Here is a 24,756-nt window from a genome sequence, read left to right on the forward strand (position 1 = left end):
AACCACCGAGCTCAGCACGGTGCGGACCTGGGCGGGGGAGGGGCGGGTGGGCGTGGCTAAGGGGGACACACCCACAATAAAGCCACACCCACATAGTGACCACACCCCATTAGGCCACGCCCATCTGCCATTGCCTTTTGAATTCCCACCCCTTTTCCCCAAGCCCCGCCCATTTTCCCAAGCCACGCCCTTTCCCCAAGCCCCGCCCCTCTCTGCTTCACCCATTTCTAGGCCCTGCTCCTTTAATAAGCCCCACCCCCATTTGAGGCCCCTCCCCTTTTAGCCACACCCTTTCCTAAAGCCACGCCCCTCCCTCATTTCCATACCAAGCCCCGCCCCTTTTGCGGTCCCGCCTCTTTTGAGATGCTGCTCTGGCCAAGCCCCGCCCCCAAAAGGCCACGCCCATTTCTGAGTTCCCTCCCTTTCCAGCCACGCCCCCTTTTCCCAGGCCACGCCCCTTTTCTTTCCCACTCTTTTAACCACGCCCACCCTGTTCCATCTTCAGGCCCCGCCCCTTTCTGATCCCCCTTTCCCCAGGCTCCACTCCTTTCTTCAAGCCCCGCCCCTTTTTAAAAGCCCCGCCCCTTTTGACCAACCATTTCCTGTCTCCACCCCTTTTCTCCAAGCCACTCCCCTTTTCTCCAAGCCCCGCCCCTTTTCTCCAAGCCCCGCCCTTTTCTCCAAGCCCCGCCCCTGTGTGAGGCCCCGCCCCTGTGTGAGGCCCCGCCCACCTTGGGGGCGTATCCCGGGAAGAGGCGGCGGGCGATGGGGGGGAGGAGCTCCCGCAGCGCCCCCTGCAGGACCAAATCCAACTGCAGCGCCGAGAGCGGGACCGACCGGGACAGCACCTGGGCAGGTGAGACACACCTGAGACACCTGAGATACACCTGAGATACACCTGAGATACACCTGAGACACCTGAGATACACCAAATCCAACTGCAGCGCCGAGAGTGGGACCGACCGGGACAGCACCTGGACAGGTGAGACACACCTGAGACACCTGAGACACACCTGGGGACACCTGAGATACACCTGGGAGAGACTGCGACAGCACCTGGGCAGGTGAGACACACCTGAGACACCTGGGGACACCTGAGACACCTGAGATACACCTGGGGACACCTGAGATACACCTGGGGACACCTGAGATACACCAAATCCAACTGCAGCGCCGAGAGCGGGACCGACCGGGACAGCACCTGGGACACCTGGGACACACCTGAGACACACCTGGGACACCTGAGACACCTGAGATACACCTGAGATACCTGGGTACACCTGAGATAGACCTGGGGACACCTGAGATACACCTGAGACACCTGGGACACACCTGAGATACACCTGAGATACACCTGAGACACCTGGGACACCTGAGATACACCTGAGATACACCTGGGAGAGACTGCGACAGCACCTGGACAGGTGAGAGACACCTGAGACACACCTGGGATACACCTGAGACACCTGGAACACCTGGGACACACCTGGGATGCAACTGGATACACCTGAGATACACCTGGGGTACACCTGGGACACACCTGGACAGGTGGGATGGGTCAGGGACACACCTGAGATACACCTGGGACTGACCTTGTCACCTGGGACACACCTGAGACACATCTGAGACACACCTGAGATACACCTGGGACACACCTGAGACACCCGAGATTCACCTGGGCCACGCCCACCAGGCCGAGCTCCAATTTTGGGATCCCCAATCCCAGTCCTGGGGTCAAAACCCAAATTTTTGGGATCCCACCCCCATTTTTAGGGTCCCACCCCCCTTTTTGAGGCCACGCCCCCCTTTTTTGGGACCCCATCCCCCATTTCTGAAGCTCCACCTTCATTTTAAGGCCCCACCCCTTTTTTAAGCCCCCCCACCCCTTTTTGAGGCCCCACCCCTTTTGAGATCCCACTCCTCATTTATGGCCACGCCCCTTTTTGAGGCCACGCCCCCTTTCTGGAGGCCCCGCCCACCTCATGATGCTCCGCCCACCCTCCGTGAAGCTCCGCCTCCTCCCGGAGCTCCCGCCCAAACTGAGCCGAGAACAGCGGGAACTGGAACACGTCAGGGCAGGGCTGGAAAACACCCAAAATCACCCAAAATCAGCCCAAAATCAGCCCAAAATCAGCCCAAAATTAACCGAATATCAACCCAAAATCAGCCCCAAAATCAGCCCAAAATCAGCCCAAAATCAGCCCAAAATCACCCCAAAATTCCACCCAAAATCAGCCCAAAATCACCCCAAAATTCCACCCAAAATCAACCCAAAATCAGCCCCAAAATCAGCCAAAAATCAACCCAAAATCAACCCAAAATCACCCCAAAATCAACCCAAAATCAGCCCAAAATCAGCCAAAAATCAGCCCAAAATCAGCCCAAAATCACTCAAAAATCAGCCAAAATTCCACCTGTTCCAACAGGTACCGAAACCACTCAAAATTAATCCAAAAATCAGCCCAAAACACCCCAAAATTACCCCAAAAATCCAAATTTTGAGGCAATTTGGGTTAATTTGGGGTGATTTTTGGGTTAATTTTGGGGGATTTCGGTACCTGCTGGAACAGGTGGAATTTTGGGGTAATTTTGGGATATTTTTGGGTGAATTTTTGGGTTAATTTTGGGTGAATTTTGTGTTAATTTTGGGGTAATTTTGGCTGATTTTTGGGGTAATTTTGGGTTAATTTTGGGTTAATTTTGGCTGATTTTGGGGGTAATTTTTGTGTTAATTTTGGGTTAATTTTGGTTGATTTTTGGGAAATTTTTAGGTGATTTTTTTGTTAATTTTGGGGTAATTTTGGCTGATTTTTGGGACATTTTTTGGTGATTTTTGGGTTAAGTTTTGGGGTAATTTGGGGTGAAATTTGTGTTAATTTTGGCTGATTTTTAGGGTAATTTGGGTTAATTTTGGGTTAATTTTGGCTGATTTTTAGGGTAATTTTGGTTTAATTTTTGGGTAATTTGGGGGTAATTTTTGTGTTAATTTTGTGTTAATTTTGGCTGGTTTTTGGGGTAATTTTGGGTGAATTTTGTGTTAATTTTGGGTGATTTCTGGGACATTTTTGGGTGATTTTTTGGTTAATTTGGGGGTGATTTTGGGTGATTTTTGGGGTAATTTTGGCTGATTTCGGTACCTGCTGCAGCAGCTGGTCCTGGAAGATCCGACTGTGGTTGGGGTGAAGGTACTGCTGGTCCCAGTCCTGTGGAACTGCCGTTACTGGGGGGACTGGGGGGACTGGGAGGGACTGGGGGGGACTGGGAGGGACTGGGAGGGACTGGGAGGGACTGGGGGGGACTGGGAGGGACTGGGAGGGACTGGGAGGGACTGGGAGGGACTGGGAGGGACTGGGACGGACTGGGGGGGACTGGGAGGGACTGGGAGGGACTGGGAGGGACTGGGACGGACTGGGGGGGACTGGGAGGGACTGGGAGGGACTGGGAGGGACTGGGGGGGACTGGGAAGGACTGGGAGGGACTGGGACGGACTGGGGGGGACTGGGACGGACTGGGAGGGACTGGGAGGGACTGGGATGGACTGGGAGGGACTGGGAGGGACTGGGACGGACTGGGGGGGACTGGGGGGGGACTGGGAGGGACTGGGGGGGACTGGGAGGGACTGGGAGGGACTGGGAGGGACTAGGGGGAACTGGGACGGACTGGGAGGGACTGGGACGGACTGGGAGGGACTGGGACGGACTGGGAGGGACTGGGAGGGACTGGGGGGGACTGGGAGGGACTGGGAGGGACTGGGAGGGACTGGGGGGGACTGGGGGGGGATTGGGGGGGACTGGGGGGGGATTGGGGGGGACTGGGAGGGGACTGGGAGGGACTGGGAGGGACTGGGAGGGACTGGGGGGGACTGGGAGGGGTTACTGGTGTTACTGGGAGCACTGGGAGGGTTAACTGGGGGTATTGGGATGGACTGGGATGAACTGGGAGGGACTGGGAGGGACTGGGAGGGGGTTACTGGTGTCACTGGGAGCACTGGGAGGTAACGGGACCACCCAGATGTGTTGATAGTGCTTTATACTGGTCTATACTGGTTTGTACTGGTCTATACTAGTTTATACTGGTTTATAATGGTTTATAGCGGTTTATACCACTCTATACTGGTCTGTACTGGTCTATACTGGTTATACTGGTCTATACTGGTTTACACTGGTCCATACTGGTTCATACTGGTCTATAGTGGTTTATACTAGTTTATACTGGTCTGTATGGGTTTATATTGATCTATACTGGTTTATACTGGTCTATACTGGTCTATACTGGTCCATACTGGTCCCAGACTCACCCAGGGGTTGCGGGGCCTCTCCCAGAGCTCGGGGTGGCCCCTCCCGGAGCCATCAGTGCCCTGTACTGGTTTATACTGGTCTATACTGGTCTATATCACTCTATACTGGTCTATACTGGTTTATACTGGTCCATACTGGTCCATACTGGTTTATACTGGTCCCAGACTCACCCAGGGGTTCCTGGGCCTCTCCCAGAGCTCGGGGTGGCCCCTCCCGGAGCTGTTGAAGCCGTTGGTCACCACGAGGTGCCCGAAGTGTCGCCGGTTGGTGACGTGCAGGAACAGCCCCTGGGGGGGAAAAAAATACACTGAATTTACACAAAATTCAGCCCAAAATACACAAATCTACAGAATTCAGCCCAAAATACCCCAAAACCCCAAAATTCAACCCAAAATCAACCCAAATTTACCCAAAATCCACAGAATTCAACCCAAAATCAACCCAAATTTAAGCAAAATCTATTCAAATTTACCCCAAATCAACAGAATTCAACCCCAAATCCCCAAATTTACCCAAAATCCACCTGAATTTACCCCAAATTCAACCCAAAATACCCAGAATTCAACCCAAAATACTCAAAATCTACAGAATTCAGCCCAAACGTCACAGAATTCAACCCAAAATCCACCCAAAATCCCCCAAATCAACCCAAAATCCCCAGAATTCAGCCCAAATCTACTCAAAATCTACAAAATTCAACCCAAAATCCACAGAATTCTACCACAAATCAACCCAAATTTAACCAAAATCAACAGAATTCAACCCAAATTCATCTAAAATCCCCAGAATTTAACCCAAATTTACCCAAAATCCACCCCAAATACCCCAAAACCACAGAATTCAACCCAAAATCATCCAAAATACCCCAAATTCACCCAAAAAACCCCCAAATTCCACCCAATTTTACCCCAAATTCACCCAAATTCCCTCAAATTTCCCCCAAATTCCCCCAAATTTGCCCAAATTAACCCAAATCCATCCAAAATTCACGTGATTTTGGGGTTCTCCAGATGATTTTGGGGTAATTTTGGGCTGTCCTGGCGCGATTTTGGGTGGTTTGGGGGTTATTTTGGGCTGATTTTGGGTGATTTTTTGGGGTAATTTTGGGGTAATTTTCTGGTAATTTTGGGGTAATTTTGGGGTGATTTTTTGGGATAATTTGGGGTAATTTTGGGGGTAATTTTGGGGTAATTTTGGGCAATTTTGGGGCAATTTTTGGCTGATTTTGGGGTTATTTTGGGTTAATTTTGAGGTTATTTTGGGTGATTTTTTGGGGCAATTTTGGGGGTGATTTTGGGTTAATTTTGGGCTGATTTTGGGGTGATTTTGGCTGTTTTTGTGGTAACTTGGGGGTAATTTTTGGGGTAATTTTGGGTTAATTTTTGGAGTAATTTTGGGCTGATTTTGGATGATTTTTTTGGGTTAATTTTTGGCTGATTTTGGGTGATTTTGTGGGTAATTTTGGGGTAATATTTGGCTGATTTTGGGTGATTTTTTGGCATAATTTTGGGTGATTTTGGGTTTATTTTTTGAAGATTTTTTGGCTGATTTTGGGTTATTTTTGGGTTAATTCTGGGGTTATTTTGGCATAATTTTCTGGTAATTTTTGGGGTAATTTTTGGGCAATTTTGGTGTAATTTCGGGTGATTTTGGGGTAATTTTGGGGTGATTTTTTGGGTTAATTTTGGGTTATTTTTGGGGTTATTTTGGGTGATATTTTGGGGTAATTTTGGGGTTATTTTTGTGTTAATTTTGTGTTAATTTAGTCCGATTTTTGGGTCACTCACCTTGTCCCGGGCCCGGGCACAAAAGGCCATGTCGGGGTCCAGGTGGGCGTGGTCAAACACCGGCCCCTCCCCCAGCGGCCCCCGCAGCGCGGCCCCGCCCACCAGGTAGGCGTGGCTGACGTAGGGCACGTTCCACACGCCCCTGGCCACGCCCAGAACGTGCAGGTGAGACAGGGACACGCCCAGAATGAACCACACCCACCCCTGGCCACGCCCACAGAGCCACACCCACCCCTGGCCACGCCCACAGAGCCACACCCACCCCTGGACACGCCCACAGAGCCACACCCATCACCAGGCCACGCCCACAGAGCCACACCCAACTCAGACCACGCCCCACACCCCCAGGTGTGTCCCAGGTGTCCCAAGGTGTGTCCCCAGGTGTGTCCCCAGTGTCCCTCACCTGTCCTCAGGTGTGTCCCAAACATCCCCAGGTGTGTCCCAAGTGTCCCCACTGTTCCCCCAGGTGTCCCCATTATCCCTCACCTGTCCCAGGTGTGTCCCCAGGTGTCCCCAGGAATCCTCATTGTCTCCCCAGGTGTCCCCATTGTCCCTCACCTGTCCCAGGTGTGTCCCAGACCATCCCAATGTCCCCCTAGGTGTCCCAGGTATCCCCAGGTGTCCCCAGACCATCCCCAGACCATCCCCAGGTGTGTTCTGGGTGTGTCCTACTTGTCCAGGTGTGTCCCCAGATGTCCCCAATGTCCCCCCAGGTGTCCCCAGGTGTCCCCAGGTGTGTCCCCAGGTGTGTCCCAGGTGTCCCAGGTGTGTCCCCAGGTGTGTCCCCAGGTGTGTCCCAGGTGTGTCCCCAGGTGTCCCAGGTGTCCCAGGTGTGTCCCAGGTGTGTCCCCAGGTGTCCCCAGGTGTGTCCCCAGGTGTCCCAGGTGTGTCCCAGGTGTGTCCCAGGTGTGTCCCAGGTGTCCCAGGTGTGTCCCAGGTGTGTCCCAGGTGTGTCCCCAGGTGTGTCCCCAGGTGTGTCCCCAGGTGTCCCAGGTGTGTCCCAGGTGTGTCCCAGGTGTGTCCCCAGGTGTGTCCCCAGGTGTCCCCAGGTGTGTCCCAGGTGTGTCCCAGGTGTGTCCCCAGGTGTGTCCCCAGGTGTCCCCAGGTGTGTCCCAGGTGTGTCCCAGGTGTGTCCCCAGGTGTCCCCAGGTGTGTCCCAGGTGTCCCCAGGTGTGTCCCAGGTGTGTCCCAGGTGTGTCCCCAGGTGTGTCCCCAGGTGTCCCCAGGTGTGTCCCAGGTGTCCCCAGGTGTGTCCCAGGTGTGTCCCAGGTATCCCCAGGTGTCCCCAGGTGTCCCCAGGTGTGTCTCACCTGCGCCGGCCCTGCACGATCTCCACGTAGTCGGGGGCTCGGGCGTAAAACCCCTCGGGGCTCAGGGCCCCCCAAAAATTGGACCAGAGGTGACCGGGGCGGGTCAGGAGCGGGGCCAGCACCTGCCTGGGGACACACGGGTCACCTGGGGGGAGCTGGGGTCACCTGGGGACACCTGGGGGTCACCTGGGGGGAGCTGGGGTCACCTGAGGGTCACCTGGGGGTCACCTGGGGGGAGCTGGGGTCACCTGAGGGTCACCTGGGGGTCACCTGGGGGGAGCTGGGGTCACCTGAGGGTCACCTGGGGGTCACCTGGGGGGAGCTGGGGTCACCTGGGGGTCACCTGGGGGTCACCTGGGTGGGTTTTGGGTCATTTTGGGAACATCTGGGGGGATCTGGGGGGATTCTGGGGGGTTTGGGGTCCACCTGCAGTCACCTGGGGGCATCTGAGGTCATGTAAGGTCACTCAGGGTCAGTGGTCAGTGGTCACTCAGTGGTCACTCAGTGGTCAGTGGTCACTCAGGGGTCAGTGGTCACTCAGTGGTCAGTGGTCAGTGGTCACTCAGGGGTCAGTGGTCACTCAGGGGTCAGTGGTCACTCAGTGGTCAGTGGTCAGTGGTCACTCAGTGGTCAGTGGTCACTCAGGGGTCAGTGGTCACTCAGTGGTCAGTGGTCAGTGGTCACTCAGGGGTCAGTGGTCACTCAGGGGTCAGTGGTCACTCAGTGGTCAGTGGTCAGTGGTCACTCAGTGGTCAGTGGTCACTCAGGGGTCAGTGGTCACTCAGTGGTCAGTGGTCAGTGGTCACTCAGTAGTCAGTGGTCAGTGGTCACTCAGGGGTCAGTGGTCAGTGGTCAGTGGTCAGTGGTCAGTGGTCACTCAGTAGTCAGTGGTCACTCAGTGGTCACTCAGGGTCAGTGGTCACTCAGTGGTCACTCAGGGGTCAGTACCTGTTCTCCCTGAGCAGCTCCAGCAGCGCCCCGGGGTCACTCAGGGTCAGTGGTCAGTGGTCAGTGGTCACTCAGTGGTCACTCAGTGGTCACTCAGGGTCAGTACCTGTTCTCTCTCAGCAGCTCCAGCAGCGCCCCGGGGGTCACTCAGGGTCACTCAGGGGTCAGTCAGTGGTCAGTGGTCACTCAGGGGTCAGTGGTCAGTGGTCAGTGGTCACTCAGTGGTCACTCAGTGGTCAGTGGTCAGTCACTGGTCAGTGGTCAGTGGTCACTCAGGGTCAGTACCTGTTCTCTCTCAGCAGCTCCAGCAGCGCCCCGGGGTCACTCAGGGTCACGTCGGCGTCCAGGCTCAGGTAGTGATCGCACTGCGGGGCCCGGCGGCACAGGGACCTGGGGACACCAAAAATACCCCAAAAACTGACACGGGGACCCAAAACCACCCCAAAATACCCCAAAAACTGACACGGGACACCCCAAAACACCCCAAAAACTGACCTGGGGACCCAAAAACTGACCTGGGACACCCCAAAATATCCCAAAAACTGACACAGGACACCCCAAAAACTGACCTGGGGACCCCAAAATACCCCAAAAATATCCCAAAAACTGACCTGGGGACCCCCAAAACTGACCTGGGACACCCCAAAACACCCCAAAAACTGACCCGGGGACTCAAAAACTGACCTGGGGACCCCAAAATACCCCCAAAACTGACCTGGGGACCCTAAAAACTGACCCGGGACACCCAAAAACTGACCCGGGACCCCCCAAAAAAGCCCAAAAATGGACCTGAGCCCCTCCCCCCAACCCCTCACCCAGGAACGTGCCCCCACCCCTCCCCTCCCCCCACCACCCCCCTTTGCCCCTCCCCCATAACCCAAGCCCCTCCCCTTCCCATTTGCCCCTCCCCCCTTTTGCCCCTCCCCCCGCCCCTCCCCCCCCGTACATTCCAGCCTCCCGGGCGGCCCCTCCCCCCATTCCCGGCCCCTCCCCCCATTCCCGGCCCCTCCCCCATTCCCCTCCCCCCTCTCACATTCCGGTGTCCCGGGCGGCCCCTCCCCCCATTCCCGGCCCCTCCCCCCATTCCCGGCCCCTCCCCCATTCCCCTCCCCCCTCACATTCCGGTGTCCCGGGCGGCCCCTCCCCCCATTTCCGGTCCCTCCCCCATTTCCGGCCCCTCCCCCATTTCCGGTCCCTCCCCCCATTCCCCTCCCCCCCTCTGCCCCTCCCCCCATTCCCGGCCCCTCCCCCATTCCCCTCCCCCCTCACATTCCGGTGTCCCGGGCGGCCCCTCCCCCCATTTCCGGCCCCTCCCCCCCTCACATTCCGGTGTCCCGGGCGGCCCCTCCCCCCATTTCCGGCCCCTCCCGGTGGGCGGAGCTGAAGCGTTTCCGGAGGCGGGGCCAGGCGGCCTCGATTTGGGCCGAGTGGGCGGGGACCTGGGGGGGGAAATACACCAAAATCAGCCCAAAATCAGCCCAAAATCAGCCCAAAATCACACAAAATATACCCAAAAATCACATAAAATATACCCAAAATACAGCCCAAAAATCACCCCAAAATCTGAAAAAATACACCCAAAATCAGCCCAAAAATCACCCAAAATAGAGCCCAAAAATATCCAAAAATCAGCCAAAAATACTCCCAAAAATCAGCCAAAATACAGCCCCAAAATCACCAAAAATATACCCCAAAATCACCAAAAATATACCCCAAAATACAGCCCCAAAATCACCCAAAATATACCCAAAAATCAGCCAAAATAGACCCAAAAATCAGCCCAAAAATCACACAAAATATACCCAAAAATCAGCCCAAATACACCCAAAATACAGCCCAAAAATCACCCAAAATCAGCCCAAATATACCCCCAAAATCACCAAAAATATACCCCAAAATACAGCCCCAAAATCACCCAAAATATACCCAAAAATCAGCCAAAATAGACCCAAAATACAGCCCAAAAATCACCCAAAATATACCCAAAATTACCCAAAATACAGCCCAAAAATCACACAAAATACACCAAAAAATCACCCAAAATATACCCAAAAATCACCCAAAATATACCCAAAAATCAGCCCCAAAATTCACATTAAATACACCCAAAATACAGCCCAAATCAGCCAAAATACAGCCCCAAAATCACCCAAAAATCACAAAAAATTCACACAAAATACACCCCAAAATCACCCGAAATACACCCAAAATCAGGCCAAATACAGCTGAATATCACCCAAAATAGAGCCCAAAAATCACATAAAATATACCTAAAATATATCCCAAAAATCACCCCAAAATCAGAGAAAATTCACATTAAATACACCCAAAATACAGCCCAAAATCAGCCCAAAAATCACACAAAATATACCCAAAATACATCCAAAATATACCCAAAATTACCCAAAATACAGCCAAAATATGGCCCAAAAATCACACAAAAATCAGCCCAAATATGGCCCCAAAAATCACAAAAAATCAGCCGGATTTTACCCAAAAATCAGCCAAAATACAGCCCCAAAATCACACAAAATATACCCCAAAAATCACCCCAAAATCAGAAAAAAATCACAGCAAATACACCCAAAATCAGCCCAAAAATCACACAAAATACACTCAAAATATACCCCAAAAATCACCCCGAAATCACCCAAAATTCACCCAAAATTTGCCCGAAAATCTCCCAAAAAATCACCAAAATTTGGGGAAAATTTGGGAGAAATTTGGAAAATCTTCAGGAGAATTTGGGGAAAATTCAGGGAAAATTCAGCAAAAATTGGCGCAAATTCCCACGAAAATCCAGTTAAAAATTCACCCAAAAATCACCCAAAATTTTGGGGGTTTCGGGTGATTTTTGGGGTGAATTTTGGGTTATTTGGGGGTAAATTTGGGTCATTTTTGGGTTATTTTTGGGCTGAATTTTGGGTTATTTTGGGGTGAATTTCGGGTTATTTTTGGAGTAATTTTTTGGTGATTTTAATAGTATTTTGGTTTATTTTTTGGTAATTTTTTTGGCATTTTTGGTGTATTTTTGGTGTGAATTTTGGGTCATTTTCGGAATAATTTTTTTACTGATTTTTGAGATGATTTTGGGTTATTTCGGGCTGTATTTTGGGGTTATTTTGGGGTGAATTCGGGTTATTTTGGGGGGTTATTTTTTGGGTTATTTTTGGGGTGAATTTGCGGGATTTTTGGGTTATTTTTGGGTGAATTTTTGGGGTGATTTTTGGTAGTTTTGGGGTCCTTTTGGGGTGATTTTTGGGGTGAATTTGGGGGTATTTTTGGGGTGAATTTTGGGTTATTTTTTGGGTGATTTGGGGTCATTTTTGTGTTATTTTTGGGATGATTTTGGGTTATTTTTGGGATGATTTTGGGTTATTTTTGGGGTGAATTCTGGGCATTTTGGGGGCTATTTTTGGGTGATTTTTGGGGTGAATTTCAGGTTATTCTTGGTGTATTTTTGGGGTGATTTTGGTGTATTTTTGGGGCTATTTGGGGGGTATTTTTGGGTTATTTCTGGGTTATTTCAGGGTTATTTTTGGTGTATTTTTGGGGTGAATTCTGGCCATTTTGGGTGATATTTTTGGGATGATTTTGGGTTATTTTTGGGGTATATTTTTGGTGATTTTGGGTGATTTTTGGAGCAAATCTGGGTCATTTTTGGAGTAACTTTTTTACCGATTTTTGGGATGATTTTGGCTTATTTTTGGCTGTATTTTTGGCTGTTTTGGGCTCTCACTCCCAGCGTTGTGCAGGAACAATCCCATCCTGTCCCTGGGGTAGCTCAGCCCCCGCAGGATGATTTGGGGCATTTTTGGGCTGATTTTGGGTTATTTTGGGTGTATTTTTGGGGTGAATTTGGGTTATTTTTGGGGTTATTTTTGGTGTGAATTCTGGGCATTTTGGGGGATATTTTTGGGGTGAATTTTTGGTTATTTTTGGGGTGATTTTGGTGCATTTTTGGGGTTATTTTTGGTGTATTTTTGGGGTTATTTCTGGGTTATTTTTGGGGTGAATTTTGGGTTATTTTTGGAGTAATTTTTTGGTGATTTTGGTGTATTTTCGGGGTAATTTTTGGTGTATTTTTGGGTCATTTCTGGGTAATTTTTGGGATGATTTTGGGTCATTTTTGGAGTAATTTTTTTACTGATTTTTGGGTTATTTTTGGCTGTATTTTGGGGTAATTTTGGGTTATTTTGGGCAGTATTTTTGGCTGTATTTTGGGTTATTTTGGGCTCTCACTCACAGCGTTGTGCAGGAACAGCCCCAGCCTGTCCCTGGGGTAGCTCAGCCCCCGCAGGATGATTTTGGGGTTATTTTGGCTGTATTTTGGGGTGAATTGGGATTATTTTGGGCTCTCACTCACAGCGTTGTGCAGGAACAGCCCCAGCCTGTCCCTGGGGTAGCTCAGCCCCCGCAGGCGCCGCAGGAACCGGGGCAGGAACGGCGTCGGCTCCGACACGAACACCCCCAGCAGGACCCAGGGCAGGGGCTCCCCCTGGACACACAAAACGGGGGCAGGGGAGGGGGAAAAATAGGAGAAAAACAAAAAAAAACAGATAAAAATTTCTGAAATTGTCCTGGAAAAATAAACAAAAAAATACACCAAAAAAACCCCCAAAAAACCCCACCCAAAAATATCCCAAAATTCCCTGAAATCATCTCAAAAAAACCTCCAAAAATCCCTGACTCTCCAAAAAAAACCAACCAAACAAACAAAAAAACCCCCAAATCCCTCCAAAAAAAACACCCCCAAAACACTCCCAAGAAAACCACCCAAAAAAACCTGAAATCATCCCAAAAAACCCTCCCAAAAAACACACCAAAAACCCCCAAATCCCCCCAAAACCCACCCAAAAAATCCCTGAAATAATTCCACAAAACCCAAACCCAAATCCCCCCCAAAAAACCCCAAAACCTCCCCAAGAAAACCACCCAAAAATCCCTGAAATCATCCCAAAAAAACCCCCAAATCTCCCCCTTCCCCCCAAATCTCCCCCAAAACTCACCCTAAATCCTTCCAAATCCATCCAGGACTCCCCAAAATCCCCCCAAATCTCCCCCAACACCCCCCCCCAGGACCCCCCAAACACCCCCCAGGACCCACAACATCCCCCAAAATCCCCCCCAGATCTCACCCTAAATCCCACCCAGGACCCCCCAAAATCCCCCCTAAACCCCTCCAGGGCCCCCCAAATCCCCCCCATTCCCCCAATCCTCACCTGTGTCCCCCCCAGGGGTCTCAGTTCCCTGTCACAGTCCCCGCAGCCCCTCGGGACCCCCCAAAATCCCCCCAAACCCACCCAGGACCCCCCAAAATCTCCCAAATCCCCCCAAATCCCCCCAAATTACCCCAACCCCCCCCAAATCCCTCCCAGAACCCCCCAAGATCCACCCAGGATCCCCCAACCCCTCTGAGGATGCCCAAAAATCCACCCCAAGAACCCCCAAAATCCCCCCTGAAACTCACCCTAAATCCCCCCAAACTGCCCCAGGACCCCCCAAAATCCCCCCAACCCCCCAAAATTACCCCAAATCCCCCCAGGACCCCCCAAATCCCCCCCAAATCCTCCCCAAATCCACCCAGGACCCCCAATCCTCACCTGTGTCCCCCCGAGGTCTCTCCTGTCTGTGTCACAGTCCCCGCAGCCCCCCAGGACCCCCCAAAATCTCCCCAAATCCCCCCAAAATTCCCCCAAACCCCCCCAGGACCCCCCAAAATCCCCCCAAACCCCCATTTCTCACCTGTGTCCCCCCCAGGTCTCTCCTGTCCGTGTCACAGTCCCTGCAGCCCCCCAAACCCACCCAGGACCCCTCAAATCCCCCTAAAATCCCCCCAAAATCCCCCCTAAACCCTCCCAGGACCCCCCAAAATCCCCCCCAAACCCTCCCAGGACCCCTAAATCCCCCCAGGACCCCCAAATCCCCCCCCAAACCCCCAATCCTCACCTGTGTCCCCCCGAGGTGTCTCCTGTCCCTGTCACAGTCCCCACAGCCCCCCAGGACACCCCAAAATCCCCCCTAAACCCTCCCAGGACCCCCCAAATCCTCCCCAAATCCCCCCAAACCCCCATTTCTCACCTGTGTCCCCCCCAGGTCTCTCCTGTCCCCGTCACAGTCCCCGCAGCCCGAGGGGCTCCAGCCCCGGGGAACGTAATTCCCCAGAGAGTTCAGGGCCACCTAAAGGGGGTTGGGGGGTTTTTGGAGGGTTTGGGGATGTTTGGGGACGGCCCCAAAATCCCCAAAAATTTCCCTAAAAGTTCCCGGCCGAAATCTGCCAATTTGAGCCCAAAAATCCCCAAAAGGCTATTTTGGTACCTTTGTGGGCCCATTCCCATGGACCACCATGGGCAGCTTTGGGATGTTTTAGGGGTGAATTTTGGGGGTTTTGGGGTGGATTTTGGGATTTTTTTTTTTTTTTTTGGGATTTTTGGGGGATTTTTTTGAGGGATTTTTAGGTGGATTTTGGGATGATTTGTGGGGATTTTTTGGGGGATTTTAGGAGTGAATTTTGGGATATTTTTGGGATAATTTTGGGATGTTTTTTGGGGTGAATTTTGGGATATTTTTGGGGTGGATTTTGGTGGATTTTTGGGATATTTTTGGGGGATTTTTAGGGTGAACGTTGGGATATTTTTGGAGTATTTTCGGGGTGAATTTTGGGATACTTTTGGGGTGAATTTTGGGGCAGGTTTGGGATATTTTTAGGATATTTTGGGGGGGAATTATGGGGATTTTTTGGGGATTTTTGGGGTGAATTTTGGGATATTTTTGGGATAATTTTGCGATATTTTTGGGGTATTTTTTGGGTAAATTTTGGGATATTTTTGGGGTGAGTTTTGGGATATTTTTTGGGTGAATTTGGGCTGTTTTTGGGGTATTTTTGGGCTGTTTTGCACCTTTGTGGGCCCGTTCCCGTGGATCACCACGGGCCAGGCCCCGCTGAGCTCGTTCCTCACTCGGTTCCCGTCGGGCTCGAAGCGAATGGTCACCTCATCTGGGGGAAAAACCCAAAATCACCCCAAAAACACACAAAAACACCCAAAATCACCCCAAAAACACCCAAAATTAACCCAAAAACACCCAAAATTAACCCAAAAACACCCAAAAATGCCAAAAATTACCCCCAAAACACCCAAATCCCCCAAATTTTCCCCCAAAATCCCCAAATTCCCCTCCAGGACCCCCCAAAAATCCCCAAAATTTTTCTTTTTTCCCCCTCAAATCCCCCAAATTTTCCCCAAAATTCCCAAAAAATCCCCAAAAAATCCCCCCAAATCCTCAAATTTTCCCCCCAAATGCCCCAAAAAATCCCCAAATTTTCCCCCAAATCCCCCCAAAATCCCAAAAATCTCCAAAAATCCCCCAAATTTCTCTTCCAGGACCCCCAAAATCCCCCAAAATTTTCCCAAAATATCCCAAAAAATCCCAAAGAAATCCCCCAAAAATCCCCCAAATCCCCCAAAATCCCCGAAAATCCCCAAATTTTCCCCCAAATTATCCCAAAATGTCCAAAAATCCCCAAATTCCTTCAGGACCCCCCAAAATCCCCCGAATTTTTCCCAAAATCCCCAAAAAATTCCCCAAATCCTCAAATTTTCCCCCCAAATGCCCCAAAAATCCTCAAATTTTCCTTTTTTCCCCCCAAAATCCCAAAAAATCCCCAAAATCCCCCAAATTTCTCTTCCAGGACTCCCCAAAATCCCCCAAAATTTTCCCAAAATTCCCAAAAAAATCCCAAAAATCCCCCAAAAAATCCCCCAAATCCTCAATTTTTCCCCTCAAATCCCCCAAAAATCCCCCAAATCCCTCCAGAAACTCCCAAAATCCCCCCAAAATCCCCCAAATTTTTCCCAAAATCTCCCAAAAATCCCCCCAAAAATCCCCCAAATCCTCAAATTTTCCCCCCAAATGCCCCAAAAATCCCCAAATTTTCCTTTTTCCCCCAAAAAATCCCCAAAAAATTCCCAAAATCCCCAAAATTTTTCTTCCAGGACCCCCAAAATCCCCCAAAATTTTCCCAAAATTCCCAAAAAATCAAAAAAAAATCCCCAAAAAATCCCCCAAATCCCCAAATTTTCCTTTTTTTCCCCCCAAAATCCCCAAAAATTCCCCAAATTTTCCCCCAAAATCCCCAATTTTTCCTCCAGGCCCCCCCAAAATCCTAAAAAATCCTAAAAATTCCAAAAAAAATCCCAATTTTCTCACCCAGGGCCCCGTTGAGGTTCTGGAAGATTCTGGAATGATGGTCCAGGGCCAGGGACAGATCAGACTGCGGAAAAAATAAAAATTTTTGGGGAAAAAATAAGATTTTTTGGGGGAAAAAATTAGAATTTTGGGAAAAAAAAAATTCGGGGGAGAAAGGAAATTTTTTGGGAGAAAAAAGGGGTTTTTTTGGGGAAAAAATGACATTTTTTGGGGAAAAAAAAGGGGTTTTTTGGGGGAAAATGAGATTTTTTTCAGGAAAAAATGGAGATTTTTTTGGAGAAAAAGGAAATTTTTTTTTTTGGGGAAAAAAGGAGATTTTGGAAAGGAAAATGTATTTTTTTTTGAGGAAAAAAGGAGATTTTTGGGGGGAAAAAGGAAATTTTTTTGGGGGGAAAGGAGAATTTGGGAAAAAAAGGAGATTTCCGGAAATAAAAATATTTTTTGGGGGGAAAAATGGACATTTTGGGGGATTTTTTTTGGGGAAAAAAAGAGATTTTTTTGAGGAAAAAAAGATTTTTTTGGGGAAAATTTGAGATTTTTTTGGGGGGAAAAAGGAGATTTTGCGAAGGAAAAAAAGATTTTTTGGGGGAAAATTTGAGATTTTTTGAGGAAAAAGATTTTTTGGGAGAAAAAAAAGGAGATTTTGAGGGAGAAAAAGGAGATTTTGGGGGATTTTTTGGAGGGGAAAATGGAGATTTTGGGGGTTAAAAGAGATTTTTTTGGGGGGGGAAAAAAGGAGATTTTTGGGGCGATTTTTTTGGGGAGAAATTGAGATTTTTGAGCTGATTTTGGGTGTTTTTGGGGCTCACCCTGAGCTCAGGATCAAGGCACAATTTGCTATAAAATAATTGATAATTTTGGGTGATTTTGGGACATTTTGGGGTCATTTTAAGAGTATTTTGGGCTGATTTTGGGCTGATTTGGGTGGGATTTTGGGATAATTTTGGGTGGAATTTTGGGGATATTTTGGGTGGGATTTTTGGGACAATTTTGGCTGATTTTGGGGGGGATTTTGGGGATATTTTGGGGATATTTTGGGGAGATTTTGGAATAATTTTGGGGTAATTTTGGGTGGGATTTTGGGCTGATTTTGGAATAATTTTGGGCTGATTTTGGGTGGGATTTTGGGGATATTTTGAGGACATTCTGGGGAGATTTTGGGGTGATTTTGGGGTATTTTTTGGCTCACCCTGAGCTCAGGATCCAGGTACAGTTGGGTATAAAACAATTGATAATTTTGGGTGATTTTGGGTGGGATTTGGGTAATTTTGGGTGGGATTTTTGGGATAATTTTGGCTGATTTGGGGTGGGATTTTGGGGATATTTTGGTCGGAATTTTGGGGATATTTTGGGCTGATTTTGGGGTAATTTTGGGTGGGATTTTGGGATAATTTTGGGGATAATTTTGGGGATATTTTGGGGATATTTTGGGGATATTTTGGGTGTTTTTGGCTCACCCTGATCTCAGGATCCAGGTACAATTTGCTACAAAACAATTGATAATTTTGGCTGATTTTGGGCTGATTTTGGGGTAATTTTGGGTGGAATTTTGGGGATATTTTAGGGTGATTTTGGGATAATTTTGGGGTAATTTTGGGCTGATTTTGGGTGGAATTTTGAGATAATTTGGGGCTGATTTTGGGTGGGATTTTGGGGTAATTTTGGGGTAATTTTGGGGTAATTTTGGGGATATTTTGGGTGGGATAATTTTGGGCTGATTTTGGAATAATTTTGGGCTGATTTTGGGGTAATTTTGGGTGGGATTTTGGAATAATTTTGGCTGATTTTGGGTGGAATTTTGGGGATATTTTGGGGATATTTTGGGTGTTTTTGGCTCACCCTGAGCTCGGGATCCAGGTACAATTTGCTATAAAACAATTGATAATTTTGGGTTATTTTGGGCTGATTTTGGGGGGGATTTTGGGGATATTTTGGGCTGATTTTGGGGCCATTTTAAGGGTATTTTTGGGTGATTTTGGGTGGAATTTTGGGGATATTTTGGGCTGAATTTGGGGGGGATTTTGGGGATATTTTGGGATAATTTGGGGATAATTTTGGGGATATTTTGGGGATAATTTTGGGCTGATTTTGGGGATATTTTGGGGTAATTTTGGGTGTTTTTGGCTCACCCTGAGCTCAGGATCCAGGTATAACTGAGTATAAAACAATTGATCGTCGTCGTCGTCCCGGAAATGCCAACGCTCAACCAGAGCCCAGAGAGCCGGGGCGTAGCCAATGAACCCTGAAACGGCCAAAAAACCCAAAAATCAGCCCAAAAATATCCCAAAAATATCCCAAAAATAACCCCAAACCCACCAGGGCTGGGGCATAACCAATGAACCCTGAAATGACCCAAAAACACCATAAATAACCCCAAAAATATCCCAAAAATATCCCAAAAATATCCCAAAAATATCCCAAAAATATCCCAAAAATATCCCAAAATACCCCAAAAATATCTCAAAAATATCCCCAAACCCCCCAGGGATGGGGCATAACCAATGAACCCTAAAACCAGCCCAAAACTCCCAAAATAACCCAAAAAACACCCCCAGGACCCCCCAAATCCACCCAGGACCCCCCAAAACCCCTTCAGGATCCCCCGAAACCCCCAAATCCTCCCCAGGATCCCCCAAATCTCCCCAAAATCCCCCCAAATCTTCCCCAGATCCCCCCAGGACTCCCGAACTTCCCCCGATTTCCCCCAAAACACCCCCAGGACCCCCCAAACCCCCCCCAAAACCCCCCAGGACCCCCCAAATCCCCCCCAAACCCCCTCGAAACTCCCCTCAGGACCCTCAGATTTCCCCTCCTGTACCCCCAGAGTTGAGGAAGGGTTTCCCCCCGGGTGGGGCAGGGGGATAAAGCCCCCCCAGCCCCTCCTGGGGCCAGCAGAGCCTCCCAAACACCCCCAGGACTCCCCAAATCCCCCCAAACCCCCCCAAATCCCCCCCAAACACCCCCAGGACCCCCCAAATCCCCCTAAACCCCCCCAGGACCCCCCAAACACCCCCAGGACCCCCCAAATCCCCCCAAATTCCCCTCAAACCCCCCCAGGACCCTCCAAATCCACCCCAGGACCCCCCAAATTCCCCCCAAACCCCCCCAGGACCCCCAGCTGACCCCCAGAGTTGAGGAAGGGTTTCCCCCCGGGGGGGGCAGGGGGGTACAGAGCCCCCAGCCCCTCCTGGGGCCAGCAGAATCCCTCGGCAGCGAACACGACCCCGGCCCCGAAATCCCTGAACTTGGCCAGGAGCTCCCGGGGGCCCCCCGCGAACACCACGTCGTAACTGGGGAGAAAAACAGAGAAAAACAGCTCCAAAATCAGCCCAAAAATGGGGAAAATCAGCCCAAAAATTACCCCAAAATCATCCAAACCCATCCCAAAAAACTGGCCTGAAAATTACCCAAAAATCACCCCAAAATCACCCCAAAAACCTCCCAAAAGTAACTCCAAAATCACCCCAAAAAACCCCAAAAATCAGCCGAAAAATCAGCCCAAAAATGACCCCAAAATCATCCAAACCCACCCCAAAAAAACGGCCCAAAAATCGCCCAAAAATCACCCCAAAAAGCCCTGAAAATCAGCCCAAAAAACCCTGAAAATCACCCCATAAACCACCCAAAAATCACCCCAAAACCCCCTGAAAATAACCCAAAAAAAAACCCCAAAAATCACCCCAAAAAACTGCCCAAAAATCAGCCCAAAAAACCCTGAAAATCACCCCAAAAATCACCCCAAAATCACCTCAAAAATCTCCCAAAATCACCCTAAAAAATCCTGAAAATCACCCCAAAAAACCTCCAAAATCATCCCCAAAAACTCCCAAAAATCACCCCAAAAATGACCCCAAAATCAGCCCAAAACACCACGTCGTAACTGGGGAGAAAAGGGGGAAAATCAGCCACAAAATCAGCCCAAAAATGGGGAAAATCAGCCCAAAAATGGGGAAAATCAGCACAAAACGCCACGTCATAACTGGGGAGAAAAGGGTGAAAATCAGCTCCAAAATCAGCCCAAAATCATTCAAAGCCACCCCAAAACTCACCCTTAAAACCACTCAAAAATCACCCTGATAATCACCCCAAAAACCTCCCAAAATCACCCTAAAAATGGGCAAATTCAACCCCAAACCTCCTCAAAAGTCATCCCAAAAAACACCCCAAATCACCTCAAAAACTCTCCCAAAAATCACTCAAAAAATCCCGCCAAATCAAGCCAAAGAATCCCGAAAATCACCTTAAAAATCACCTCAAAAACTCTCCCAAAATCACCCAAAAATCAGCCAAAAAAACTCCTGAAAATGACCCCAAAATCATCCCAAAAATCACCTCAAAACTCTCCCAAAATCACCCCAAAAAATCCTGAAAATCATCCCAAAACCCTCCCAAAATCAGCCCAAAACAGCACGTCATAGCTGGGGAGAAAATGGGGAAAATCAGACCCAAAATCAGCCCAAAAATGGGGAAAATCAGCCCAAAACAGCACGTCGTAACTGGGGAGAAAATGGGGGAAATCAGGCGTAAAAATACCCAAAATCAGCCTGAAAATCATCCCAAAAAACCCTGAAAATCACCCCAAAAACTGCCCAAAAATCACCCCAAAATCACCCAAAAATCACCCCAAAACCCCTGAAAAATCACCCCATAAACCACCCAAAATTCAGCCCCAAAAATGGGTAAAATTGGCCCCAAAATGACCCCAAAAATCAGCCCTAAACCCGCCCAAAAATCACCCCAAAAATCACCCCAAAAATCAGCCCAAAAATGACTCCAAAATCATCCCAAAAAAACCTGAAAATAACCCCAAAAATCCCCAAAATCACCCCCAAAACCTCCCCAAATCATCCCAAAATCCCCAATATTCTCCCCAATATTCCCCCAAATCTCCCTGAATCTCCTGAATTTTCCCAAATTTCCCAAATTTCCCCCAAATTTCCGTCACCTGTCGACGAAGAGCGCGACGAGGCCGCCCCTCCCCCGCAGGGGCCCCAGAGCCCCCCGGAGCCACCGAACCTTCTGTCCCCCCCCGGGGACACGGGCGATGTCCCCTCCCCGCCAGGACTGGCCCAGGCCCAGGGTCTGCGGAGAAATGGGGAAAAAATTAATAAAAACAGTGAAAAAATGGCAAAAAAATGATGAAAAACGGTGAAAAAATGATGAAAAACGGTGAAAAAAGGGTGAAAAACAACTGAAAAATGAGGGGGAAATGGGGAAAATGGGCCAGGGGTGATGTCACTGCCCAGGCTCAGAGTTTGGGGAGAGAAAATGGGAAAAAATTAATGAAAATGGGAAAAAACAGCAAAAAAATGGTGAAAAACCGTGAAAAAACGGGGAAAAAATGACAAAAACCAGTAAAAAAACGGCAAAAAAAAGACCAAAATTGGGTGGAAAATGGGAAAATGGGCCAGGGGTGATGACCCCAACCAGGCTCAGAGTCTGGGGAGAAAAAAATGGGAATTTGGGACAAAAATTTAAAAAAACAACAAAGAACAGTGAAAAACAGTAAAAAGAGGCGAAAAAATAACAAAAAAATGTCCAAAATTGGGTGAAAAGGGGGAAATGGGACCCGGGCGATGTCCCCTCCCAGCCACGACTGGCCCAGGCCCAGGGTCTGCGGAGAAATGGGGGAAATTAATGAAAATGGGAAAAAACGGAGAAAAAACGGTGAAAAAATGACGAAAAACGGCGAAAAAATGACAAAAAAATGACCAAAATTGGGTGAAAAATGACAAAAAAATGGGAAAAAAAAAGGAATAAAAAAAAAAAAAGAGAAATAAAAATGGAATAAAAAAGGATTAAAAATGAATTTAAAAATGAGTGAAAAAAGGAAAAAAAGAGAAAAAGAAAAATAAAAAAGAGATTAAAAAAATTCAAAAGGGACAAGAAAATGAATTTAAAAAGGAACAAAAAACGGAATAAAAAGTGAATAAAGAAAGAATAAAAGGCAAACAAAAAATTACTAAAAAAGGGGAAAAAAAACCAAAAAAGGGATAAAAAAAATTAAAAAAGGAACAAGAAAGTGAATTTTAAAAAAATCCAAAAAATGAATAAAACAGGAACAAAAAAAGGAATAGAAAGTGATTAAGAACAAATAAAAAGCGAGTAAAAATAAATAAAAACTGAACAAAAAAAGGAATAAAAAAGGATTTAAAAAGAATAAAAAAGGAATAAAAAAAGGGAATTAAGGCCCAGTTTGCCCAGCCCCGCCCATACACGAAGCCACGCCCCCTCCTCGAAGCCACACTCCCTGATTGGCCCTGCCCACCTCCCTGACCACGCTCCCTCATTGGCCACGCCCCTCCCAGACCACGCCCCTCATTGGCTACGCCCCCCTCAGGCCCCGCCCCCTCCCTGACCACGCTCCCTCATTGGCCACGCCCCCTCCCCGTCCACGCTCCCTTATTGGCCACGCCCCTCCCAAACCCCGCCCCATCCCAGGCCCCGCCCCCTCAGGCCCCGCCCCCACCGTGACGCTGTAGTTGAAGGCGCGGGCGGAGCGCAGGAACCGCCGGTAGCCGTCAGTCAGCTCCGTGGCCACCGTCAGCACCAGCAGAGGGGCTGGGGGCGACAGGACCACCCTGAGACCCCCCTGAGACCCCACAGTGACCCCTGAGACCACCCAGTGACCCCTGAGCCCACCCTGAGACCCCACAGTGACCCCTGAGACCACCCAGTGACCCCTGACCCATCACAGTGACCACTGATCCACCCCAGTGACCACCGTGAGCACCAGCAGAGGGGCTGGGGGCGACAGGACCACCCTGAGACCCCCCTGAGACCCCACAGTGACCCCTGAGACCACCCTGAGACCCCTGAGCCCACCCTGAGACCCCACAGTGACCCCTGAGACCACCCTGAGACCCCACAGTGACCCCTGACCCTGCCCAGTGACCCCTGAGCCCACCCTGAGACCCCACAGTGACCCCTGAGACCACCCAGTGACCCCTGACCCATCACAGTGACCACTGATCCACCCCAGTGACCACCGTGAGCACCAGCAGAGGGGCTGGGGGCGACAGGACCACCCTGAGACCCCCCTGAGACCCCACAGTGACCCCTGACCCTGCCCAGTGACCCCTGAGCCCACCCTGAGACCCCACAGTGACCCCTGAGACCACCCAGTGACCCCTGACCCATCACAGTGACCACTGATCCACCCCAGTGACCACCGTCAGCACCAGCAGAGGGGCTGGGGGCGACAGGACCACCCTGAGACCCCTGAGACCACCCTGAGACCCCTGAGCCCACCCTGACCCCACCCCAGTGACCCCTGAACCAACCCTGGGATCACTGACCCATCACAGTGACCACCGTCAGCACCAGCAGAGGGGCTGGGGACAGGGACAGGACCACCCTGAGACCACCCTGAGCCCACCCTGAGACCCCCCTGAGACCCCACAGTGACCCCTGAGACCCCTGAGCCCACCCTGAGCCCACCCTGGGATCATTGAGCCCACCCTGACCCTCCCAGTGACCCCTGACCCTGCACTGACCCCTCCCAGTGACCCCTGACCCTGCACTGACCCCTCCTTGTGACCCCTGACCCCCCCAGTGACCTCTGACCCTCCCAGTGACCCCTGACCCTGCACTGACCCCTCCTCGTGACCCCTGACCGCTCCCAGTGACCTCTGACCCTCCCAGTGACCCCTGACCCTGCACTGACCCCTCCCTGTGACCCCTGACCCCTCCCCATGACCCCTGACCCCACTCACCATTCCCAGGCTCAGTCTCGAAGCTCTCGAGGGAGTTTTTGGGGCAAATTTCGGGGTTTTCGGGGTAATTTTGGGAGTTTTCGGGGCAGTTTTGGGCGGTTTTAGGGCAATTTTGGGAGTTTTTAGGGCTGTTCTGGGAGTTTTGGGGGGAGTTTTGGGGGTTTTCGGGGCAGTTTTGGGAGTTTTCGGGGCAGTTTTGGGGGTTTTCAGGGCAGTTTTGGGCGGTTTCGGGGCAGTTTTGGGGGTTTTCGGGGCAGTTTTGGGGGTTTTCAGGGCAGTTTTGGGCGGTTTCGGGGCAGTTTAGGGTGTTTTTTGGGCAGTTTTGGGGGGTCCCGGGGGTCCCCAGCAGCAGCAGCAGCAGCAGCAGCGGCAGCGCGAGCGCGGCCATGGCGCGGCGGGGGCGGGGCTTAGAGCGAGGGGCGGGGCTTCATACAGCGCCTCAGCCAATCCCCGCCCGCCGCTCCGCCCCTCCCACCAATCAGCGCCAAGG

At 50.1% G+C, this 24,756-nt stretch overlaps 1 protein-coding gene across 1 annotated transcript in view; it reads right to left on the reverse strand.

The window, feature by feature from the left end:
• The window catches only part of LOC310921459 (multifunctional procollagen lysine hydroxylase and glycosyltransferase LH3-like), a gene marked incomplete at its 3' end in the record, with an annotated part of 25,286 nt that extends 627 nt beyond the window's left edge, over nucleotides 1-24,659 (reverse strand). The window contains exons 1-18 of the mRNA XM_083881589.1: nucleotides 24,267-24,659; nucleotides 23,021-23,112; nucleotides 21,497-21,633; nucleotides 19,675-19,841; nucleotides 18,681-18,793; nucleotides 16,552-16,615; nucleotides 15,243-15,340; nucleotides 14,425-14,523; nucleotides 12,710-12,841; nucleotides 9,667-9,782; nucleotides 8,629-8,733; nucleotides 7,396-7,521; nucleotides 6,086-6,227; nucleotides 4,469-4,585; nucleotides 3,138-3,203; nucleotides 1,980-2,081; nucleotides 732-848; nucleotides 4-27 (exon numbers count right to left, since the gene is read on the reverse strand). Coding sequence (XP_083737715.1) covers nucleotides 4-27; nucleotides 732-848; nucleotides 1,980-2,081; nucleotides 3,138-3,203; nucleotides 4,469-4,585; nucleotides 6,086-6,227; nucleotides 7,396-7,521; nucleotides 8,629-8,733; nucleotides 9,667-9,782; nucleotides 12,710-12,841; nucleotides 14,425-14,523; nucleotides 15,243-15,340; nucleotides 16,552-16,615; nucleotides 18,681-18,793; nucleotides 19,675-19,841; nucleotides 21,497-21,633; nucleotides 23,021-23,112; nucleotides 24,267-24,654 — 2,205 coding nt within the window. The 5' untranslated portion in view covers nucleotides 24,655-24,659. The remainder of the gene's footprint in view (nucleotides 1-3; nucleotides 28-731; nucleotides 849-1,979; nucleotides 2,082-3,137; nucleotides 3,204-4,468; nucleotides 4,586-6,085; nucleotides 6,228-7,395; nucleotides 7,522-8,628; nucleotides 8,734-9,666; nucleotides 9,783-12,709; nucleotides 12,842-14,424; nucleotides 14,524-15,242; nucleotides 15,341-16,551; nucleotides 16,616-18,680; nucleotides 18,794-19,674; nucleotides 19,842-21,496; nucleotides 21,634-23,020; nucleotides 23,113-24,266) is intronic.
• Nucleotides 24,660-24,756: the final 97 nt, after the last annotated feature.

Source organism: Zosterops lateralis (genome assembly GCF_965231275.1).
Source record: "Zosterops lateralis genome assembly, chromosome: 34".
NCBI lineage: Eukaryota > Metazoa > Chordata > Aves > Passeriformes > Zosteropidae > Zosterops > Zosterops lateralis.